The sequence below is a fragment of the Nanorana parkeri genome, unplaced genomic scaffold (assembly GCF_000935625.1).
Source record: "Nanorana parkeri isolate BGI_ZX_2015 unplaced genomic scaffold, ASM93562v1 scaffold1271, whole genome shotgun sequence".
Lineage (NCBI taxonomy): Eukaryota > Metazoa > Chordata > Amphibia > Anura > Dicroglossidae > Nanorana > Nanorana parkeri.
Window position 1 is genome coordinate 230,259 of NW_017307539.1, and position 25,727 is coordinate 255,985.

Consider the following 25,727-nt stretch of genomic DNA (forward strand, 5'->3'; position numbering starts at 1 on the left):
GGTTATTTATTCGGCTGCCTTCGGCAGCTTATTGAATAGCCCCCATAGTGTTCATATAGTTATATTCACCTAGTCATAAAAATATATATATTTTGAGACAAAACAAACTGAAAGGAAATTAATATCGATCTCAGCAAGTATATCCACCCCAAAAATATAGTGAAAAAAATGTAATTACATTCAATGTTTTTGTTCAGTGTTTCATAAGAAGATTCAGCACAGCACTTTAGTCATCACCCCCTATCTATGTAGAGACCAATGCTCTTTTAATCATATCTGTTCTTGTTATTATTGGATGTTACTAGCTGTCATATGTCAAGGTGTCCAGCCACCAGGCATGTAGTGTAGGCTCAGCACAATAAAAAGAAGAATCACTGGCACTCCAACAATGAAGCAATATTTCTTTTACAGGGTTATTCACTAAAGGGTGAAGAGTTTGGAGAAGGGAGGAGAAGTGAACAATCTAGGACATCATAGCTGAACTGGAAAGTGAGCTGAATTGGAGAATTTTTCCAAATCAGCTATTTTGGCCTAGATTGTTCACTTCTCCTGCCTTCTCCAAACTCTTCACCCTTTTGTGAATAAACCTGTTATTGACACATGTTTACATTATCACAAAGCAGATCACATCTCAAAAAAAGAACAAAAAATATTTTTTTTGGGAGTGTGTATGTGTGAGATTACGGCACCGTACCGCAATGCCGTGCGTTCCATTGCAGTGCAACTTGGGTCACGACTTAATGACCAAGGACAAATGTGGGTTCTGAGGTTGCACAGGTTGAGAACCACTGGTCTAGGGGATGGATTAAAGAAGACATACTTACCTGATCCTTGATCACACCTGGCTGCTTGACCGGTCCCCAGAGCCTCTTCTCCCCCGGGCTCCGGCGGTCTAAGTTCAGCTGACATCATCATGAGGATGCCGAGGGACATTTCACAGCCAGGGCAAATGGGGAGAGAGGTGAGCGGTCACCACTGCAGAACCAAGATCCTTCTTAACCTGGCCATACACTGTACTCTGACAACGGCCGTTGGCCACTGTAAGAATACCCGAATAGAGCCGGCAGCTCACTGGCTGCGGGCTCTGTTCGTACAAAGATTTTCTGAACAGCTGATCGAGGGATGCCGGTCAAAAGGGTGCTGGCAGCAGAGGAACCGGCCACAATTCGCACAGTGAATGGCCACCATTAGTCACAATTTACACCCGAGTGTTTCGTGAACGCGCATCGAATGTCAAAAGCAACAAAAAAGTGAAATGCGTTTGCGGTGTCATTACCAACTAACGCCACCCCAATCACAGCCGGAAAGACAATTTTTTCCCCCCTACGTTTGCACGCGTTAAAATGTGCACAAACGTGGAGGAATAAACACAGAACGCACATGGTAGATTTTGCTATATATGCACTACTTTTCCACATTTGCCACGCATCCAGGAACCTATTGAAACCAATAGGGACGCGCAGCAAATGCAGAAAAGACGTACGGACGCGATATGTGTTCCCGCTACGCTCAGGTGTGAATGTGGACCTAACAATGTCCTCCCTAGAGTAAAACGAGCAGTTAACCCTTGCAGTACAGGGTAGCCCCAGTGCAAGAGTTACATTTTACACATCCTGGAGTTCTGCTTTAATAAGACAGGAGCATGCAGATCCAGGATCACCTCTGAATGCTACCAATCAGCTTCTAGCTTTCATTTTGACCGTTTAACTGGACGAAGTGAGGACAGAAGCTGCTTGGTTACCATGCACAGCAGTCTTATTACATCTCCCCTCGTTATGTGCTGATCACCGCACCATAGGAAGCGTCACTTTCAATCTATAATACATGTCTGCCTTGTAGTGACACTGATCTGAGCTCCCACAATGCTGCTTGGCTCCTGGAAGATCATGTGATCTGTGGGTAAGTCCCAGAGGGCGTGGCTCTCGGAAAGTGATGTGTGGAGAATTACGGAAATGGTGTATGGTCAGGTAGGACCGAATGCTGATAACTGTATTGTGTTCTCCCGGCTGTTATAGGGCGGGTGCTCGGGTATGGCTAGTCAACTGCAGGTTTATGAACGAGCCAGCGGAAGTTGCCTGGTGGGGTCAGCTTGTACGAATGTCACAGCAATGTATACCATAGTAAATATGGTACGCAGTCACTGGAGTTTATGGGAGGCTTGTACCTGACCCTAATGTTACAGCCCAATATACACGGCTATATAGTATATGGGAGGAGGCCGTATCTGGCTTTATGTTCACTTTCTGGCTGATGAAAAGTCACGTGACTTTAAAGAACCTGTCACCGAAACCTATAATGTCTTTCTCTTAAAGTGACCATGTCTTCATTCTATATCAATTGTCAGTGGCGCCCTTTTACTGCTAGACTGTTTATTTTTCTTTTATTATCACACTCATGACATGCACGCGTTTGCCCTAAAGATTACTTATAACACCCTACATTTTTTAAATATATTTTTGTAAACAGGGGACCTATGGAATAAAAATGCTCTTGGTTGTAAATTTGGATGTCAGGCACTTTATTGTCAAACCTTTGACTTCAGCAACAAATACAATGGAAAAAAATTTTTTAGTGTACACAAGCATAATATCATGTTTTATTATTTTAAAATTCAAGACTGTAAAGTAAAATATATCAACAGATGTTATTGCAAAACAGTGAAAAATTGTTCATAGGCAACACGTCAAAAAGCGTTACAGCTCATCAGTTTAGAGATAAGTGTAAGGCCTCAGAAACATGGTCGCTTGAGGCCCTATGACACATGACAAGCTGTGATAACCAATCATGTGCTGCTGTTTATGTTGTCATTCCCTCCCCTTCCATACAATGGAAGAAGAAGAATAGGAAATTGTAGCAATCATGGGAAATGAATGAACGGGTCATCAGCATCTTGATTTACACGAACTGTGAGATTGTTTTGTTAACCCCTTCACCCCCTGGAATTTTTATTTTAACAGAAAGTAAAGGAATCAGGTTTTCAAATATGTTGTTTTTTTTTTTTCCTTTCTATTGTAAGAAATAAAAAAACAATTTTTATTTAATCGCACCAGAACCATACTACCTTTTGATTAGGGGTTTAGATATCCTTGAGGGCCGGTTCACACCATCTCCAGTGCGTTCCGGTGCACTGGATTGTATAGCGGAAGCCTCCCTGCGTTCTGGGGAGGGGGCGTGGCGGTGCCATACAGGTCAATGGCACCGCAGACACGCCTCCCCGCCCGCACCAGAACGTGTGGCACAGCAATGCCCGCGTTCCTGTCCGGGGCGATTGCAAAAAATTGTGCATGCACTATATTTACTACATAAAATTGTATTACATTCTCAAAGTATTTTCAATAATGAATCTAGATTAAACAAATATACAATGCCCAGCAAAGTATTTCTGTACATTTTTGCCCAAGCACTTACACTTATCATGTTTCCAAACAGCTCCAACTCTCTCAGCTCGGCTTCCTGAACTTCCTGTCTAGTACCAGATCACAAGGGACAGAGCAGTCTACAGAAGCTGTCCATCTATGAGCTTGGACGAGGGGTATGTCTTGCCTTGCTGTGCCTGTGTGTTTGTGGAGAGACACACATCTTACTCATTATCTGTTTTGCCTGAGGATGGGACTTTGCTGTTTCGAAACGTCACTCTGATGATGTGATTCCTGTGAAGTCAATAAACATTGACTTTTCTAGGCGTATTCCAATGTATTCCAATGGTATTTTCGGCTCTAATTCACACCGCAGCGTTCAGTTCCAGAGCATGTAAAAAAAACCACAGCAAGCCCTATTTTACCTGCTCTGGAATGCATGCAAACGCATCAAAAATGCATGCAAACGCACTGAAAGCCCATTTTAAAATGTAAAAAAAAAATATTTTAACAAAAAACGGCCCGGAACGCATCAAACCGCAGTATAACGCACTGCATGTGCAGAAACTTATGCAGATCTGGTCTGCATTTGGTGTGAACAAGCCCTTAGGCTTGTTCACACCACTTAAGCCCCAGATCTGCACAGTTTTTTTACATGCTCTTTAACTGAATGCTGTGGTGTGAACTAGAGCCCAAAATACCATTGGAATACATTGGACGCAGTTTTGATCCGGTCTCTAACTGCTCTGCTCTGCTCCTGGAACGCATTTGGTGTGAACTAGCCCTTAGCTGATTTCTCGATCAATAGAGCGGAGGTGTGACAGTTTCAATGTCGCACGCCGGCTCTAACTATGGGGATGAGTGTAATTCACTCACCTCCTAGTTCTCCTTTGAATCCAGTATATCAACAAGCTGGTTCCAGGAAGAGATTTCCAAGCTTTGAGTTGTAGTTTCTTCTACTCACTGGTGCTAACTTATGAGGGAAGAACTCGTAGAGGTGGAAGCTAGAACTATCCAAGAGAAAGTATCTGTCCCGGGAGCCCCGCCCACCTAATAACCATGTTGGATTCCACTGAAGAGAGAGCACTGCTAGTCCAGGGTACAAGTAGTACCACCACTAAGTAAAGAGATTATCCTTTACTCACGTGACCATTAAATTTGTGTTCAGCTGTTCACGTGCCAAACTGGAAGTGACGTTTTCTATAGCCTTGTGCCAAGTAATGTGTGCTCGTGCCATATTCCTCTAGACTTCAGTCACCAACAGGTAAACATGAAACAGGGAAATCTCCCACATGCTTACATCAATACGTTGCATACATGATGAACATCAGTATAAAAATGGTAGTTCTGTAATGCTCTTCTAACCATGCCATCCACAAAAGCAAACGTGTCATGTGAAAAAAAAATATGAATGGCAGCTACATGAGAAAAGTAGGTTGTTGAGGAAGAGAGCAAAGAGGTACCCTTTGCAATAGCCTCATAGGCTCTAAAGTTGAATTAGCGGAGTACTTTGCTTTAGGGTAGGGTTACCACTGGCAAAATAAGGGAAAGGGGGCAAGGCTAATAGCTATGTGCGCTGCACTGGACTGTGCTTAATTTGATAATGCAGGGGTAGGCAACCTCAGTAGAGGTGCACCAAAATGAAAAAAGATGTCGGACCGAAAATGTTTTTTATTCTTTTATTTTTTATTAAATTGTTTTTTATTTTATTATAAACTTTAAAAAAAATTTAAATGTATGTATTTTTATTAAATATTTTTATTTTACTTTTAGGGGCTTCTAAACAGACCCCTTTTAAAATAGAAAAAGAGATTGAGGACACAGAGTCCTCCTATCTCTTTTACTGCAACCCCTGTTTTAAATTAACAAGAATCCTCTATACTGAGTGTTCCTGTTCATTCATAACTTGTGGAGATAGTGTGTTTTACTATATTCACAATCATGAATATACAGGAAGTGATGTAGATCACTTCCTATTCATTCATAATTGAGGAAATCGTAAACATACTATGTCCTCAATTATTTACAAACACTCAGTGATCACTGATGGCTGAGCGTTTGTACCCGCTCTCCATCCTGACGCACTGTCACGGGAGGCTGGGTGGGGCTGTGCGGGAGGAGAGCTCAGCCTCTTGTTACAGCAATGGCTGTCTCCACCCACACTGCCGCTCTCCTGATCTGTGACAGGAGGCTGAGCGGAGGAGAGACTCTGGCCGCTCACAGTGCTCTCCTCCCACAGCACTCGGCCTCCTGTGACAGTTTCTCTCCTTCCCGCTGGGGCACAGAGCAGCGCCCAGCGGGGAGGAGAGAAATCATGGATGCACCGCTATTTCGGCCAAAAAATAGCACTTTCGGCATTTTGCCAAAAGTGCCATTTTCGGCCGATGTGTTTCGACGGCCTATATATCGGTGCATCCCTAAAACCCTAGTACTCTAGTTGTGGTGGAATTACACGTCTCATGAGGCATTGCAAAATCCTGACAGCCACAGATATGACTCCCAGAGGCAGATACATGATGGCATTTGTAGTTTCACCAGTGCTGAGGTTGCCTACCCTTGGGCTAAAGGGACCTGAAATGAGCACTGATTGATTATGTCACCCTCTCCTTGGTGCTGCAGGGGGAGCCCCTCCTTTCACATAATATTTCCTCCCTTCACTTCAGCAGCCTCCCTTTCACATCACAGTAATATCTTGTGGGTGGGAAATTCCTTCCGTCCTCCGACAGCGCCATGCCCACCTGCACCATTGAAATGCATAATGCTGCATGGGGACCATTAAAGGAGAACTATGAGGTGAGTGCTTTTCACTCGCCTCATAGTTCTAGCCGACCTGTGACAATGAGACTGTCACAAGTCGGCTTAGTAGATCGGGAGGTGAGCGAACACATACCGGCGTTCGCTCACCTCTCGATCCTGTCACGGCTCTCTGCCGTGACAGGGGAGGGGCTGGATTCCCCGCTCCGATCCGCCAGCGCTGACTGGCGGAACGGGAGGGGGCGGGTACAGCTGGCTCTGCCTCTAGATAGGCAAAGCCAGCTGTCGGTCACGCAGCTGGGCGGATCCAGACATTATTGTCGGGATCCGCTTCAGCTGCGGCATCTCGGTATACCGCGAGCAGCAGCTCGCGGTATACTGTGGCGTCTCAGTATACCGCCAGCTACAGCTCGCGGTATACTCAGCCTAGGGTGACGGGAGGACGCTAGTTTGTGTCCTCCCGTTACCCTAAGGAGAACTATGGGGGAAAGCCTTAATAAGACAATCTGTATTAAATCAGTTTTAAGAGTATAAATACAGGACAGGAAACAGGTGCTGTTATATGTACAGGAGAGGATTATATGATGTGCCTTTCTGCTAATCTTTATAGTATACAATTGCCAGCTAGAGAACAATGATGGATCATTTACAAATGGAAGAAATTCACAATCTGTTGTGAAGAACCAGTAACCAACATTGTTTTTTTTTTATTACAACAGACCATAAAGATGCATCTATTCCTGCTTCTCCTCTTCTGCCTGGTAACCTGTTCTGGAAAACACCAAGATGATGAATGGATTGATCCCACAGACATGCTGAATTATGATGCAGCTGCTGGCAGAATGAAGCAGCAGAAAAGGGTAGGAGTGAATTTGTATAACCTACAAAGACAGACCAAGTAATCTATCAATTCTGCACTTTTTTATGTTGTTGTTTACATTTTTGTCTGAAGATAGACATATAATTATTCCAAGCATCATAGGATTATGAGCTGACTTGCTTTTTATTGACAGTTAAACCAAAACCCAGCAATATTAATTGAAAGAAATAATCACAGTGGATTAAAAGATTCCAGACAAAAATACATAATTGTTCATAAGTGTAGGCAGAACATGCTGCACGTATAGCCAGAAAAAATTTTTTCCGTTCAAAATCATCTTCCAGGACAGCACATGAGAGATAGGTACCTCCTCCAAAAGGAACACGAAATGCATTACCTCAAATTTTGGAAGGAAGTCCTGCTGAAGGGGTCAGTCTTTGTGTTTCCTCTGTCTGAAGGTGATTCATTCCTTGGAACGTGGTGCAAAGAGGCCCAGCCTAGGGCTCTCATCTGGTGGGTGTCTCTCATCACTGCCACCCCTTTCTCCTTTACTCTTCTTGCTAGATGGTGAGTGTCTCTCATCCAACCTTGTCCCCTAGTCCCTTCCTCTTTACCTGCAGGAAGAGGTCTGTGTGCGGTTGCTAAGCTCCTTGGTGGACTGGCCTGGCCTGCTTCAGATTCTTCATGTCGGCGGTGCTGGGGAAGCGAATGGACATCCTGCCTGGGTTGTGCTAGGCTAAGTCAACTTGACCAGCTGTGGCGTGCATCACTTCCAGGTGGAGGAAACTGCAGTTTCTGGTTCCTAAGCTGATCAAGCGCAGGGGTAATGGCTGGGGCATGCTAATGCCTCTTTTATTCAAGCCTCCTGAGAGTGGTGGCATGAATGCCAGAAGACATGTTTTAAGATCTCCTGCTGAACCCCCTGCTATTTTAAGGGTGGAGGGGTGCATTACATACATAAAACATTGGCATCTGCTCAGTATTGCTTAAATGTTTTGACCTGTACAAATGTTTTTTTTATCATGATTGCAACCTACAGTAGCAGCTAGGGCTGCAGCTAACGATTATTTTCATAATCGATTAGTTGGCCAATTATTAAGTTCGATTAATCGGTTAATGGGATTTTAAAAAAAAGGCTCCAGTGATTGACGACTAGTTTGTGTTAAGATTGTAGTCCATCACGGGAGCAAGCTTGGCGCGGTGGAAGTAAAAAAAAAATTGTGGTGTGCAATATAGAAGCAGCCATGATCTTGGTATAACCCCTTCAAGATTAGGACGTACATGTATGTCTTGTGGTCCTGAAGTGGTTAAAAGTTGAGATAGTCACGGCATAATGGTTGCACACTTGTCTTGCAGTATTGGGGAGCTTGTTTACTCTCCAAGCAGTACATTATCTACAGTACACTAACAGTGGTCCCCTGAATAGCATTTGTAGTTAAATATGTGTCCATAATGATGCACGCTAGGCCCTTTTAAAGCAGTGGTTCTCAACCTGTGCATTAATCACACGGGACTAGTGTAAGTGGGCCTTCAAAAACACTGACTGGATTTATTTTTTTTCAATTTTTTCTTTTTGTTTTTTTAAGATCCACTCATTTTCCCTACCTTAGGAGAACTGGGGTCCAGTGTGGGCTGCTGTGCTGTGGCAAAGCTCCATCCATATGTGCATTGCTTGTACAGCTCCCTTGCATACCCTGTAGAGGTGCCAGGAGCCAGAACTCCTGAAAGAATACCCCTTTCACTGTAAGACTTTCATTTTTTTGAGAAAGATTTTCCATCCTGCTACTTCAGTTTTTTTATGGCACTACGGTTAAAAACAATTGTCGATTTGGCCCCATTAACTATTAGACAATTGAACAGTTAACCCTTTGGGGTGCAGGGGCAGCCCCACTGCAAGGGGAGTTTTTGTCCCTAAATCTTATTTCTACAGTTATAAGGGATTTTTCAGTATTGTTTTGATGGCCCTGGTGAATGGCAAATATGAATTCCTAATGCTAAAAATGGGAGCATATCAGACGGAATATTTGGAAAAGAAAACTTTATTCCAAAAATTAAAGTCAGAAATGCTTGACCTACCACCCGACGGTTAAACTATACATAGCTTGAATTATGTGTTTGTTACCAATGAGGCTTTCCCTCATTGGCTAAACCCTAACCATTAAAATCATTAACTCATAAAATAGAGACTGAGCAAAGCAAGAAGAGTCGTTGAGAACAGTTTGGAGTCATGGCACAAATATTTAGAATTTTTCACAGACCAATCAATTTGGAACTCTCCAATGTCTAGCTGTCCCAATGGTACTGTTGGCCAGGAGAACTGGAGACTTCATCCCAGATGATTTGGAAGCTGCACTAACAGGCCTAACTGTCCTGGTAGCTGCACACAAAAAAATAGAGCCCAATATGCAAATATGTTAATTAATTTTTTTGTGGGGGGGTGGGATCTGGTGCGGTGTCTCGGCAACTGGAAATGATCAAGAATCAGTGTTAATTATTGGAAAAAAGAGAGTTTAATACTACTTTAATTCTCAAGCACGGAAAAAATGAATAATGCAGGTAACCTGAAACGGTTTTATTACCCTGTTTGTCTTGCCTCATGCAAAATATATACTGCTTGTCCAAAAAAAGTCACACACTCTAATATTTTGTTGGAACGCCTCTAGCTTTGATTACGGCACGCATTCGCCGTGACATCGTTTTGAATGGCTTATGCAATGTCATAACAATTATTTTCTTCCAGGAGTCGAATTCATTTTTCACCAAGATCTAGGGAGGCAAAGGCAGGGGGATGGATCCTGACAATATTGTTGGAATCTTTCCAGGCTGCAGCTCGGCTCTCAATCACAATGTCCAGCGAGGTAATCTATGTAAACCACTCCATTAAAAAAAATATCACGTTGATTGGCGCACATATGAATACAATACAATGCAAGTGAACAATTAGCAAGTAAAAGTAAAATTGTTCACTTGCAAAGAAGAGTATTAAAAAAAAAAGTCTATCAAAACAATAAACACCTAAAATGCTGTTTAGATGACCTAGCCTAATATAGTTATAACAATGATCTGCGCTTTTGGAAGACTGCTAAGAAAAATTTTTAAAATATTTGTAAATTTATAATGGCCCTAAAGCTGCTATGAGAAAGAGGAAACGGTGATTTAACCCCACTGCACTTCAATAGCTCATTTCTAGTGTAAAGGTGACACTGAGGGTCTTTTGGACCCCCAGCATCACCTTAAAGAGGACCTGTCACCACCATCTGCTATTACATGGGGGTGCTTGCAAGCCCCCCCCCCATGTGATAGCAGTCAAAGTAAAGTAAAAAAAAAAAAAACAGTTTTTAAAATTAAAATGAAATAGATAAAATCTACCAGCCACAGTGCGTTCCGGCCCGATTTGGGGTGGTGCCATTGACTTCAATGCACCGCCACGCCACCTCCAGCCCCAAAACAAAGTGAGCCGGCCGGTATGCGGTCTAGTGGCTGGTGTGACCTAACCCTTAAGGCTATAACCCATATGAATAAACAATTTGTTTTATTAATCTGCAAACATGCAATGAGAAATATTTAATTCAAAGACCTATATGTTTGCAGCATAACCGCTTCACAGAAAAAGAACTATTTGAGGTAATGTACTCCTTTTTTGTATGGAAATATGCTTCTTTTGTGTGTTCTCCTTACTTTTTTTGTGCTAGGTACATGTTCAATAGAAGCACCCTGTGAAGTACCCAAGCTGTCTTTGATAGCTCCCAGTCTGTATTTACGATCGGGTACCGGTGAAGGGCTAACGATGACATGACCACTTTGAAAACGATGATCCCATGATTGTCAGATCTGCCTTTTCTTACTGTTGTTTCCTTCGGCAGGATTGGGTATTGCTGCTGGCATGGCTAAGCACTGTGTCTACCTACAACAAGGCAGAACTTCCACTTTTTTCTTTATTTTTCATATCCACATAAGCTATAGAATACATATTTTACAGGATGTGTGCATTCTCAGACACTGGACACGTATCTTGTGACCAAACTGATCCCAACCACCCCCTGCACAAACTGATCCTAACCACCCCCTGCATAAATGCCAATCCCCCCCCCATGCTATGACTGCAGTGTACATGATCCTCGCTCGAACAAAATACAGCAGCACACCCTTCTGTGGGGCTGTTGTAGCTCTGTCTTGTGGACGGGTGTAGACCCACTTGCAGTCTTTGGGGCTGTAGAGTACATATGCGATAAGGATATGGGGATTTTCATGGTAGGATGTATAACATCCCAGAGGCTGCAGCCATATAATTGATACTGAATATTTAGTGTCAGTTTATTATGCTTAGAGGAGATAACAGGATAGGTGCAGTAATGCACACTTGAATACTTAAATTAAACATTACGCCTGTAGAATATATATTGCTTTGAATGTTTTGTTGCTTTGCACAAATATTACTCCATGTTGAAACTGTGGCCTTGGATATGCAAGCAGGATTTATGTGAAGCCGCAGGATATACTGTATATTGTTGGTTAACATTTCTGCAACTTTGATATATTCACACAATCATACACTCTCCTGTTATGTTTGATCTGGATAATACCTGTTACAAAACCCAGATATGTTGTATGATAGAGTGCTGTTGGTTGACTGTTGTTACCCCATAACACTCAAAAACACTTTAGATCACATTGGCCAATGATATTTTTTTTTTCTTATTATCGTGTGATTGCTATTTTTTTAGACTGTCTTGCAAATGTTACAGACTAATAATGTTTAATTATTTCTCTATCTATACCTTTTCATTTTCAAGAATATACTTTGCATTGTTGGTTATTGTATTATTGTTGTTGACTGTCTTGTAGCATTAGTCTGCTGGTTGGCTGAGACTGATAACCATCCCTCTTCCACTTTTCCATTCTTAAAGGAGAACTATAGGGTTAGGGCTTTTCCCCATAATTCTCCTAAGGGTAACGGGAGGACACAAACTAGCGTCCTCCTGTCACCCAAAGCTCAGTATACCGCGAGATGCCGCAGCCGGGATGGATCCCGACATTACAGTCGAGATCCACCCAGCTGCGTGAGTGACAGCTGGCTCTGCCTATCTAGAGGCAGAGGCAGCTGTAACCGCCCCTCCCCCGTCCGTTCCGCCAGTCAGCGCTGGAGGATCAGACAGGGGAGGGGGGGGGGATCCCTGCAAGTCACGGCTCTCTGCAGGGACAGGAGCGAGAAGTGAGTGAGCGACGGTATGTGTTCGCTCACTTCCCGATCTACTGAGCCGACCTGTGACAGCTTCATTGTCACAGGTCGGCTAGGACTATGAGGCCGAGTGATTTTCAGCCTGTAATAAACTCTGGGAGGCTAATCTCCGGCATTTTTCAGTTGTATGTACTGTAGAATATATTTGGATGCATATCTGGATTAAATCATTTTTGAATTAAGCTTTAAGATTTTTATATGTGTGTGTGTGTGTGTGTGTGTGTATATATATATAAGAGCATTAATAAGAATATAGTTCCCTTTTAAGTACATGGTAACATTTTCAGTGGTGCTTTGCTTATTATGAAAATAATTTTCTCTCTTTAGAACCACATAGAAAAGACTGCGGGACATGAAGATTTGGATGAGCATGCTCAGGGCACTTGCCAGTCAGATAATTTGGAATGTAAGACAGACACTAGTAACTGGAATCAAAAGGTAAGGGTATTATTATGTGCATAATGTTTAGTATATTCTGTAGCTACGTGTTTGTTTAGAATTGTAATGTAATTTTGCACTGAATACAAAAACTTGAATACTAAGATACTTGGCCTTAAAAAAGGAAGTAGAAATGTTTATTTATAGTGACTCATGTTGATGTTCATTTTGCAAATTCATCATTTTCGTTGATTGGAGGCACTGCAGACCTGAATATATGCTCCGCCACAAAGAGTTTGGACATTAGGCAAATCAAAAGGGTGCAGCTCCACTTGGTATATATTGGAGTATAGCCACTAAGTAAAGCCAATTTTGGCCTTAGAATTGTGGCCTTAGATAGCCTTTTTGACCTTTTTTAGAATGTCTTTTCAACTGCTGGCTTAAGATGCTGAAGAGCTTCTCACTATTCTGCATGAACATCAATCAACAGCTGCTGGAAATGTCATACTAGACCCCCAGATCCTGAAAATGTATTTAAGCAGCCAGTTTCATACGGGACACACAGATCTAGAGATTCATTGCAGCAGCCACTCTGCTTCCTTGTGTCATACCAGATATCCCAAGTGAAAGTAACTTTAAAGTCAAAATCCCCCCCCTCCCCATGCTGTTGTATACACTCACCTTAAATGATGCCTCTTGATCCGATCATCTTCTTCTTTCCTGTAGTTTTTATCAGTCCCTCCAGCGCTAGTGCCGGTCTCTGATCCAGCACTGACTGCTGTGTCTTCTGTGTCCCACGGAGTCGGTGCGGGTAAATGCCTGCATTTACTTACCTTGTGTCTCTCCTCGTCTCCCAGCCGAAGATCTGAACTGCACATGCACCTGCCCCAGATCATTGGATTCAGGTGTTCCAATCGCCTCCATGACCACAGGTGTATAAAATCGAGCACCTAGGCACGCAGACTGCTTCTACAAACATTTGTGAAAGAATGTGTCGCTCTCAGGAGCTCTGTGAATTCAAGCGTGGTACCGTGATAGGTTGCCACCTGTGCAATAAGTTCATCCGTGAAATTTCTTTGTTACTAAATATTCCACGGTCAACTGTTAGTGGTATTATAACAAAGTGGAAGCAACTGGGAACAACAGCAACTCAGCCACGAAGTGGTAGGCCACGTAAAATGAGAGAGCGGGGCAGCGCATGCTGAAGCGCACAGTGCGCAGGAGTCGCCAACTGTCTGCAGAGTCAATAGCTACAGACCTCCAAACTTCATGTGGCCTTCAGATTGGCACAACAACAGTGTGTAGAGAGCTTCATGGAATGGGTTTCCATGGCGGAGCAGCTGCATCCTTGTCTTACATCACCAAGTGCAATGCAAAGCGTCGGATGCAGTGGTGTAAAGCACTCCGCCACTGGACTCTAGAGAAGTGGAGACATGTTCTCTGGAGTGAAGAAATCATGCTTCTTTGTCTGGCAATCGAATGGACGTGTCTGGCTTTGGCAGTTGCCAGGAGAGCGGTACTTGCCTGACTGCATTGTGCCAAGTGTGAAGTTTGTTTTTCAGGGGTTGGACTTAGCCCCTTAGTTTCAGTGAAGGGATCTCTTAAGGCATCAGCATACCAAGACATTTTGGACAATTTCATCCTCCCAACTTTGTGGGAACAGTTTGGGGATGGCCCCTTCCTGTTCCAACATGACTGCGCACCAGTGCACAAAGCAAGGTCCTTAAAGACATGGATGAGTGAGTTTGGGGGTCGAGGAAGTTGACTGGCCTGCACAGAGGCCTGACCTCAACCCGATAGAACACCTTTGGAATGAATTAGAGTGGAGAATGCGAGCCCAGTCTTCTCATCCAACATCAGTACCTGACATCACAAATGTGCTCCTGGAAGAATGGTCAAACATTCTCATAGACCCAAACCTAAACCTTGTGGACGCCTTCCCAGAAGAGCTGAAGCTCTTATAGCGGCAAAGGGTGGGCCAACTCAATATTGAACCCTCCGGACTAAGACTGGGATGCCATTAAAGTTCATGTGCGTGTAAAGGCAAGCATCCCAATACTTTTGGCAATGTAGCGTATATTTGATAGTAAGCTCTCTTTTCGTTCAAAGCAGACCTCTCCTATATGGAAAGTCTTGAGTAATTTATTTTAGTGTGTATGAATTTTGTTTATATATTACCTGTGTTTTTATTTTAAGCTGCATGCAAGGAAGACACAAATTATTGCAGTTCTGTAATTATAAATACACCATTAAATGTATTTGATAATACAAGAAAGGTAAGCACCTGCATTTGACTTGGTATCAGCGTTATGCAATCTACAGTACTGTCTGTGCATCAGAGTTTAGAGAGGGGGAGGGAGAAGCAGCATAAGGAGCGAATCCGTTTAGCTGCAAGGAGCATGCTCACGGCAGGAAAGAGCAGAATGACTGAAGAGCATCATCAGAGTGCTGCTTCTCTTTTCAGTGTCCAGTTACAGGGTGGGTGTGGGTGGAGAACTGTAAGTGAAAGTGAATCTACAGCAGAGAAAGATCAGATGAAGTCCCCTCTCCTGCAAGACGGGGCTATGCTGTGTGGACTGAAATACAGTCCTTTGACATGTAAAAAAAAGCTCTCCTATACAGGGGGTATAACTAGAAATGACAGGGTCCCATAGCAACATTTTTAATGTGTCTCCCAACAGTATGTGTTCATGGTACAGAAACCAAAGGGTCATATTTCGTATGCTTAAACCAAGGTAAGGAAAAAAGGAGTGTCAGTGATCAGTAGGAGAGAAAGAAAAGCCTGTCAGCACTGGGAGTAAAGAAAAACTGCCCCCACATTAGTGGTCGGTAGGAGGGAAAAATGCACTGGTCTCTGTGGTCAACAGGAGGAAAAAAAATGTACTGGTGCCAGTTGCTAGCAAGAGGCAAAATTCCCTGGTGTTGTCAGTAGGGGGGAAAAATGCATTGACAGGGGGAAAAATGCTGCATCAGTAGATGAAAAAATGTCTTGTCAGTTGTCTGGTCATTAGGTAAAACAATTCCTCATCAGTGGTCAGTATAGGGAAAAAATGCATAGTCACTAACCAGAAAATGTCCTGGCATCAGTGGTCAGTAAGGGGAAAAAATGCCTTGTCCTTCGCCAGTAAGGAGAACAAAAATCCCCAGCGTCAGTGGTCAGTAGCCTCATGGTGTCCTCGGTTGCTATGATGCTGGCGGCTAGCCTGCTCACACCTTGGAAACATGACTCTAGTGTATAACCCTGTGTGACCCACTGCCCTATAGAAACCCCTTTACAGTGCAGACTTCACACAGAGCAAAAAAGTAATTGTCCTAAATGCAATCTTTTCAGTACATTTGGGCACGGTATCTACATGTTACAGTCTGAAAATGTGCTCCTGTAACTTGCATCCGATAAATCATTTAAAAATGTGAAAAATTGATATTTGTTACATTCATTTCAAAAGAGGATATTAAAGAACCCCTTCTGTTCTATTTTATCCACAGGACGGCTTAGAAGTTTTTCCTGAAAAAGAGGTAAATGGAAAAAAAGATGGAAGCATGTGTGAGGAGGACATGAATACTCTGAGAAAAGAGGTAAAGATATTATAATGTGTGGAAACTGAGCTAAACACACATCTAAGAACATCAATAAAGGTGTATATACGTATACCGTATATACTCGAGTATAAGCCATCCCGAATATAAGCCGAGGTACCTAATTTTACCACAAAAAACTGGGAAAAAATATTGACTCGAGTATAAGCCGGGAAATGAGGAGGGTGTATATAAACCTCACATATATGGCAAATTAAATTAAAAGAGGCAAAACAAATGAAAGATGAGAATATGTGCCTAGAGTGTTAGGAGGACATGGATCCTCTATAAACCAGTAAAGACATTTTTGTGTGAAAATGGAACGAAACACACATCTAAGCATATTAAATAAGTTATCATTGAAGTGTAGGTAGACCCAAAATATGTATTTCTATTGTCCATTAAGGGACACAGGTTTCCTTGACAGCTGGGTTCATCTGAACACCAATAACCCTGGTGACCAGCATGCTTGTTTTTGGGGGGTTTTTTTTGCTGGTGTCTTAGGAGGATGGCTATCACTCTCAACTCCTGATGACCTTTTTTTGTTTTAAAGAATCCATAATCAATAGGTGCTGGTTGTTTTGGACCAGGCCTCTCTAGTCTAAGTGACTCACCAATGTAGCCATTGAGCGTAGTTTTTTTCCCAGACGTCATGCTTGTGGATCTCACTGGGAAAGCCCTATTGAGTCATGTCTCTGAGGTGGACCTGGAAGTGCCCTCTGGGTGTTGGGTCCTGCTTCATATTTCCTCACGGTTATAACTGGTCTGTCACTGCGGAAAGTTTTCCAAGAGCTGCAGCAATGCTTTTTATTGAGCTTTGTCTTCGATGAGTCGCTTTACTGTGGGGGTGGGCTCTGCAGGTCGAGGCTCATGGCGGGAGTTTCCTGCAGTTTATTGGTTGTATCGCTTGTTTAAACCTGGCTTCTCACTGGTGATGGTGTGAACATCACTCTACCTTGTAAATGTGCAATGTTTGTTTTTTAACGTACCAGTAATTTCATACCACTGCTTTGGTGGTCATTTGAATCTACATTCTTAATTGTTTTAAAAATAGTGTAGGCTGACCTTTTAGTTTACCTATTTGACTTTTGGTTTATTTACTTGGATTCTCCCTATCCCAATAGAAGTGTCAGGCTGTAAGGTCATCTTATCTCCTGCCTCATCACAGTTCTCATAACAGATACACACAAAAAAGCTGCCATGCAAAATAGTTGCTATCAGTATTATGTAACAAAGTGGAAAAGATTGTCAATTTATTACTGTCTCTCCTGAAGCAGCTCTGAGAGTGTCCGTTATAAGCACTGAGCTTTGGTAAGGTACATGCTAGGGTTGCACAGATACCAAGTACAGTACTCTGTACAAGTACGAGTACATGTACCGATACATTTGAGCTCCAAGACTACACTAGAGAAAAATTAAAAAATTAGGAGGCAGCTGTCATTTGTAAGGAGCATACTGAGCTCCTGGGATTTGTACATCTCTGTTTTAATGTACGATTTTTTACGATTAAATAAATGTACAGATACCAGTTTTGAGAGTACGAGTACTGGTACTTGTCGAGTACTTACAAGTTTATTGTCATGTGACAGTTTTTCTAAAACAATACAGACTGATGATTTCAGGACAGTGGTGGAGTGCCAGAGCTAGGTCCCAGCTGCAACCGCTGCAACCCTGGTAGTTCTCATGAAAATGCCAAGTATCTGCACTGGTACTCGAAAAGTATCTGTGCATCCCTAGTACGTGCCAGACTTTATTGGGTCCTCAAAGACCTGCCATGTAGTTGGTGTTTCTTTGCTGACAGGGAGATGGTACCACTAACAGCACAGCCACCCGCTCGCTGTATTTCTTCAGATTGTAGATTAAAGCCTAGACTAGTTCTGTTTGAGAAACTACCAGGTAATCTCTGTTTACAGTCTTATTAACTGGGAATCTGTTTTGAAAGGGATAACTTAGTATCCTAATCAGTGAGATGCAAATTAGAATCTCCTTCTATTAATTTTTATTTTATTTTAGATCGAGACATGGAGAAAGAAAGGGGAAACTCCTCAGAGCACCTGTAGCCCTGTGTTCAAACGATTTTTGCACAGGATTCTAAATGAGGCTAAACTTCTTGGACTAGTAAGTAAAAGCTAGAGCTTCACTAGTGGCTTAACTCAATAGTTGGCAAAAGAGTCTGCTCCTTTTTAACAACTGCTTCACACAATTGTCAGCAAGGATTTATATCTCATGTTATTAAGTGACCAAAATTACCAATATTGCCTAAGCCATATGCTGGCCATGCAGGGCTGGGGTCTCGGACAACTGCTGTTGAATCGGCAGAAAATCGAGCTCTGTCCCTCTGTCTGGCCCTGTCGGCACCCCAAGAGCTGGGTGGAAAATTATCAGCCGAACAGCAATTAGTCACTGTTCAGGTATTCAGACAGCCATGGGTACCAGTTGCTGAATACAATAGACTCACTCTCCCCATGAACCGTTAAAGGATTACTGTCTTTAAGTGGGGGCCATATCCAGAGGCTAGAAACCCTCCCATCTTCCGTTAGATACCATTCTATTGAAGTCTGTGATAATCTTTTGTGCAGGCGGGGCCAGCAGAAAATATTTTTTTCAAAGGTTGAAATGGGCCAAGCTGCAGGTAGCTATGCTTCTGAAGAGGCTGGGTTACTTTCAGGCAGAGGATGGAGCATAAAAGTGAACTTACAGTGGCAGTGCATTTATACTTGAAACATTTTATTGAAACTTCAGGTTCCACATATACTATATCTAGTATTCAAATCAAGATTTATTAAAACACTTCATGGTGAGTATGGGATTCTGTAATGTCCAGGTAGTAAGGAGTTAACTCTAGACCTCAACTGCTGATGTTTCTACGTGCTCAGGCCACAGATATGTGCCATGGAGTGCAGGAATTAGTCCTTATTGTAGGATAGGAGTCTGTAAGGTTAGCAGAGTATAAAGTTAGTTTGTAATAGCAGGCCGTGGCTATATTACCTCATATAGCCTTTTCACATAATAAAGTAGTGCAACAGAATAGGTCCCACAATTCATAATAATAATTCAAAATTAAAACGTTCTACATTTAGTAATGCAATACTTCTTGCCAAACGTTCAGTCCTAAAGAAAATCCGATTTTCTCCTACTCAACTCAGTGTAGATGGCTTAGTTACACTCCTAGTTCTTAAGTAAGTCCACCAATACTTAGTTTCAGGGAATACTTCACAGTTCAGATGAACAATGTAAGCACATAACTATATAAGTCACGTTAAATGTTAGGCTACGTGCGATTCAGCAGGGTCCGTGAGTCCACGCAGAGTGCACAGTTGAAGGTGCACGGGGTTAATCCCAGGTGATCTGTTACCAGGAGTGAATTAGTGACTTTCCAAGGTGTGACTCCAGGGCTGTATGGGGTGCAAGGTTTAAGTGACGATCGTAACCCCTGTCTGTGCACCCAAGAGTTCAGGATGATGAGCGGAAGGTGAGTAATACAGTCCCTTCTCAGGATGGAGAGCGGTTGGGTAAATGTTGTTTTCCTTTAGATCACAGAATAACCTCTTTGTAGGACTCAGCAGATTTTTGTAACATTCCATGCAGACAGAGCAATTATATAAATAATCATAATTTATTACAAAGTAAATATACAAAAAAAACAGTTTTCCGCTCACCATCCTAAACTCACAGTTGCAAAGAGGTTATTCTGTGATATTTTGGTATTTATGGTTACCCAGGAACTCCAGATTGATAGGGGTCACATTTTTGGAGTTGTTTTTGTATTATTTTCCTTTCCAGGATGGAGACTGGTAGGGTAAGTATTTACTTCCTCACTTCAGGATGGAAAGCGAATGCAGCGAGCAGAGAACCAGGTGCCAGCAGATTGTTTGAACGGCATATCATTGAAAGGAGAACTATGGGGTAAGTATTTTTCCCCATAGTTCTCCTCAGGGTCACGGGAGGACATAAATTAGCGTCCTCCCCTGACCCAGAGCTCAGTATACCGCGAGCCACAGCACGCGGTATACTGAGACCGCCGCACCCAAGATGGATCCCGACATTACTGTCGAGATCCACCCAGCTGCGTGATTGACAGCTGGCTCTGGTATACTGAGCTTTGGGTCACGGGAGGACGCAAGTTTATTTCCTCCCGTGACCCTGAGGAGAACTATGGGGAAAAACACTTACCCCATAGTTCTCCTATCTAGAGGCAGAGCCAGCTGTACCCGCCCCCTCCCCTCGTTCCGCCAGTCAGCGCTAGAGGAGCGGGAGAATCCCTGCAGGGAGCCATGAGTGACAGTCATGGCTCTCTGCAGGGACAGGATCGAGAAGTGAGCGAGCGACTGTATGTGTTCGCTCACTTCCCGATCTATTGAGCAGACGTGTGACAGTTTCATTGTCGCACGTCGGCTTCAACTATGAGGATGAGTGATTTATCACTCACCTCATAGTTCTCCTTTAAATCTCCCCGCTTTGAGCCAGGGAGCCTGCTAGAGGGACAGAGCGGAGTGACTCTGCAGGACCTGATTGGTTTGTGGGCAGCGCTGAGCTCCTATCCCGAAAGAAGACGGGAAAGGGGCAGACCGGGTAAGTATTTTACAGATTTTTGCTTCTTTTATGCGGCACATATTGAATCATGTAGTATAAGTATTATGATTTGCATCCTTTCGGTAGACCATTGTTTTAATTTTACTTGCTATTTAGTTTACTTAACACTGGTATATGTATGAAACATGTCATATTTATGAAATCTGTATAACTGTCTTGCACAGCCAGATGAATCCCAGCCTGAAGTCCATTATAATGCAGAGCTGGTGCTTACAAAGCAGATGGTTGCAGAGTTCTTTCGATTTCTTGAAGGTACTGACTGTAATCCTGGTCCTCTTGATGAAGCTTTGGGCGGGACCTTGGTCAGATTCAGGCATCACAATGAAGAAGAATGGCGCTGGAAATTTGAGGAGTACATAGGAACTGATCCCTTCAGTGTTTTCATGGTAAGGGGTTTACATTAATCAGCATTGGAATAACATTTTAAAAAGGGGAAGAGGTTTAGAGTGTATCTAAACCCAGAAGCAGAAATGTGAAATATTTCAGCTTTCCAATTCTTGGATGGTATTGCTGTATTAGTTTTTTCTTCTTTTTTGTAGGTTTTTTTTGTTTTTTGTTTTCCTTTATTTGCACTGTGCGATCCAGTCAGTCTGTTATGTTTCAACTTCCTTTAACAGACCAATCTATCCTGCAAAAGTAGCAGTGAAAGGGTTGAGACAAACCGTTTAACATTTTTGGCAAGGGTGCTTATATTCATTTATGTCAAACCTTTATCCGAAAAAGAAAAAAATGTTGCTGGAACAGATTAACCACCTGCTGACCGTACATAAACGACCGGACGCGCGCCTTCTAGATGCGGGTGGGCGTTTCAAAACGTGCTTTGTGGACAAGCGGCAAACTGTCAAAATTAGAAAACAACCAGCGATGGTTGTTTACATACAAGCGTCCAAGCATCTGTAGAGCCACCTGATCGCTTGTATGTTGTGCCTTTATGAGCCACCTCCGCTGCTGCCACTACCGCAAGCCTGTGCTCCATGCGGACCCGGGACTGGCACTGTGGCTCTGTGCAGGGAGATCGGAGGGAGTTCAGCACACGATCTCCCTCTGATCTCCCCTCCGGTGTTGTCAGTACGGAAGTGATGTTTTATTACACCACTTCTGCATTCAGCTGTCACTCTCCGGCTACAGAAGCCAGAGAGAAGCTGGTGAAGCAGATACTGTGTGTCACATAGCTTTTTAACTTTATTGTTATTACATAGGGGGCTATGTGGGGGGAAAAAAGTCACAACATTTTTTTTTTTTCCAAGTCTCCCACCCCCACATACTTGCTTCGGGTGCGCCTACGTGCCCCCATTACGCCACATATTTTGCATATCAACCCGAACGACGCAGTGAGAGCAATCATTTTAGGGCCATCAATCACTGTTAACACTAAATTGATGAGCGGTAAAAGCTTTTAAAGCGTCGCCTATGGCTAATTTTGGGAGTGGTAGTTTTTTTTACGATTTTACAGGCAGGCACAATTTTAAGGCTTGACGTGTTTGGTGCCTATTTAACTGGCGTGACCCCATCTTTTATAGTTTACAAAAAAATTGGGTACTAATAAATGTTTCATAACGTAGAGCCAGCTTATTTTGCAGTTTTCTGGATCAGCTGATTCTCAGCATTGCATGAAAGCCATACCTGGAACGTGCTCAAAGGAGGAAGTGGGCTGGCTTGTAATGTGTCCTTGGGCAATGGATTCTGCTGAAGTGCTTGCCTAGTCACTTGTTTGAGTCTGCAGCCGAGTGCTTTATAGGTCCAAGACAGTGGTGCACTTGTCTGGTGGAACCCAGTTCCTGAAGACTCTTCATCGAAAATTCCCACTGAAGGGGCGAAGACCAGTGTAAGTGGCATGTTCCCTGAATCCAGCCTCTCTGTCCACAGAATGCCAGTGTAGGATCTGCAGAGCCTCTCAAATCCCTCAACCTCAGTAAGTCTAATTTTAAATTGGCGCTCTTGTGATCCTCTACTGTGGCTACATGGGCTTTGGTGCTCCTGCGTGAGTGTACTCCCAGTGGCTTAATGTACATGTACGTGCCATTTTCCAGTGCGAATGCAGAGCCCCGTTGCCTTCCCACCATATCCTCACCTATGCACCATCCTCTGGTCATACTCTTGGACTCCATGCTGTCTTGCAGTGACCTGGTCATGCACGGCTTCAACCCCTCCTGCTCCAGGAGTGTTTGTGTTTTTTTTTAGCATGTCAATTTTTATTAGGAATAAGAGAATACAAACATGTGCGAAGTTCGGCAGTTATCACGACTCAGGTTTCAGTACGCAGACTTCACCTGAAGAAGTAGCATATCGATATACATCAAAGGTAATTCAAAACAGATCATAACAACATATTAAAGGGAATGCGTCACATCCATAACAATTCCCTAATGAGGGAGTTCAAACAATCAAAATCAGGTCAGCGGATCACCTCCACCCCCTTTAGGCATTCGTGGGAGACGTTTTGGCTGAGATGTTCGAGTATGGGGAAAACGAGAGATAAAAAAATAATACTATGCGGATGTACAGGTCTAAAGGATGGAACCAAGATTCAAAGGACATCTAAAGGGCCCAGGGAGCTTGTTAATTTCGCTTCAAGATACCATTTGGAGAAACGGAAAATGGACATCAGGTCTTGCAGTTGTTCCAAAGTCTCCAGGAGTGGTTTTTAAGTATCCCTTGTGGGCAATGCCTCACTTGTTTACCTAGTAAGATTAAAAGTGTAAGGGCAGTGATCCTGGGGGCCCTAACTCCAATATCCTGGACCCCGCCGGTCATAACACTCCCAAATCTGCATTAAACCCTTTAGGGGGACTTCCTCTCCTGTTTTATCTAGGGAGGAATTCCCTGCTACTATGTCTGAGTTTATTGGTAAACTTGCAGCCATATTAGCTGACTCTTTAAATCAGGGAAAGCTTTCGAATTTCGGATTCAGTTGCTTCTGCACAGTTAGTGGAGTATGAGGAGGACTGTATCCTGTCCTTATTTGTGCAGTTGGTACAGATGGATTCTCAGAATTCAGACAAAACATAAAGATACCATACCATCGGATGTTATTGACACAGTCAGCACATGCGTAGACTTGGAGCTACCTGTATCAGCTATATCAAATGTTACCAGACTTTTCCAGTTCATTCCCTTTTGTAATCCGTGTTTGGCCTGATCCACATAAATTCTTTGCTTCTGCCAAACACTTTGCCAAGCAATACCCTACTGAGGAGAGGTTTTTTTTTAAAGTGGACCCAGCCATTTCCCTTAACAATAATCTAACAAATTTATCAAAACTGGAGCAGACAAAATCTGGAGCAGTTGCCGAGGGCAACCAATCAGCTTCTCTCCTTTTAGTTTGTTCAGTTAAGAGTTGAAATGAAAGAGAGAAGCTGATTGGTTGGTTGCCATGCACAGTTGCTCCAGATTATATCTGCTCCAGTTTTCATCAATTCCCCTCCCTGTGAATAAAAGGCCATATTCTCCCTTGTATTCTCCACTGAAACCTGTCATTGCACGTCCATCTGCCAGACCCTGGGTGTCTGGTCCAAGGACATGGTAGTTGATACTTCTTGTGTTATTAAGAGTTCATGGATTTCATGAGATCTGAAATGGTCTCCACCTTTCAGTCTTTTTAGTCGGTGCTGGCAAATTATGTATCTTCCACCTCTGGATCTGAGCCCTCATCCCCTCAAGCTCCATGCGGAACAGCTGTAGCTCCGCAGTTGGTAATGAGGGCAGCAGAAGAGGACACGGAAAAATCCTCTGCTGAGAGTTCGGGCAGAAGAGAGTGAAGCGGGGAAACCTACATAAGAAGATGATAGGCCCGCTCGGTTTTTTTTTCTCAGTGAATGAAGTGGAGGATTTTTCTGCTGTTCATGCTATGGAACAGATAATCGATATCCCTTCTACCCTTTTAGTGTATAGAGGGTTACACGATTGTTATGGAAGTTCCTCCTGTCCATTTGAAAGAATTTAATTCTCCATGAATAGAAAGATCCAAAAAAATAAAAATCTTAACCCGAAGACTTGGAATACTTAAGCGTGCCTACCTACACATTCCAATTCATCCACTTCATCAATAGTTTCTTGGATTTTCAGTTTAAACAGCAGAAGGTGTTCACCATTGGCAATTTAAAATTTTGTTTGGTCTTTTGGCAGCACCCTGAATATATACAAAGGTATCAGCCAAAATATCTCATTTTCGTCTGCAGGGCATCTCTGTCCTTCTGTATTTGGATGACATCCTTCTGTATGCTCAGACTCTGGACAGCCTTTTGTGCAAGCTCTACAAGGTTCTGGAGGCCCTACAAACCCTAGGATGGAAAGTAAATTGGGAGAAATCTACATTTTTGTCTGCAGGGGATCTCGGTCCTTCTGTAATTAGATGATATCCTTCTGTATGCTCAGACTCTGGACAGCCTTTTGTGCAAGCTCTACAAGGTTCTGGAGGCCCTACAAACCCTAGGATGGAAAGTAAATTGGGAGAAATCTTTAACTAATCCCTTATCAGTCCAAAGTCTTTCTATCATTCCAGATCATTTCAGAGTTTTCTTCTCATAAAGCAGGTTCACAATCTGAGATCTTTAGAGCTCCTAATTACTCTCTCCCAACACATCTGTCTGAATTTGGTGTGGTGTATGAGGTCAAATAATATGTCTGCCGGCTGACCCTTGAAACAGTCTTGGCCAGTAACGATCACTACAGATGCCTTTGCTTTCGGCTGGGGAGCCCAAGCCTTCACTCGTTAGGTTCAGGAGGTATGAAAAGAAACAATGACAGTGATTTCATCCAACTACTAGGACCTATCAACCATAGGGGAAGCATTGCTAGCCCTGCGACATCTAAGGATGGGACCGTTCAAGGGCAACTTAATCCTCATAGCCCCTAGGCAACCCAAGAAGGCTTGGCTTGCCTTGCCAGCCTGCAAAATCTGTGTCTTGAACCACCTTGGCCCCACCCAGATCGAAGGAAGTACCTTCTAGGTCAGGGACTGGTTTGTCATTTTAATCATCCACAGTTCCTTCAATTGACAGCCTGACTCTAG

At 43.1% G+C, this 25,727-nt stretch overlaps 1 protein-coding gene across 1 annotated transcript in view; it reads left to right on the forward strand.

The window, feature by feature from the left end:
- The first annotated feature begins 1,941 nt into the window (after positions 1-1,941).
- Positions 1,942-25,727, forward strand: part of CLCC1 (chloride channel CLIC like 1) — a 55,689-nt gene continuing 31,903 nt past the window's right edge. The window contains exons 1-5 of the mRNA XM_018568988.1: positions 1,942-1,967; positions 6,827-6,970; positions 9,101-9,134; positions 18,159-18,241; positions 20,881-21,102. Of these exons, the coding sequence (XP_018424490.1) occupies positions 1,953-1,967; positions 6,827-6,970; positions 9,101-9,134; positions 18,159-18,241; positions 20,881-21,102 (498 nt within the window). The 5' untranslated portion in view covers positions 1,942-1,952. The remainder of the gene's footprint in view (positions 1,968-6,826; positions 6,971-9,100; positions 9,135-18,158; positions 18,242-20,880; positions 21,103-25,727) is intronic.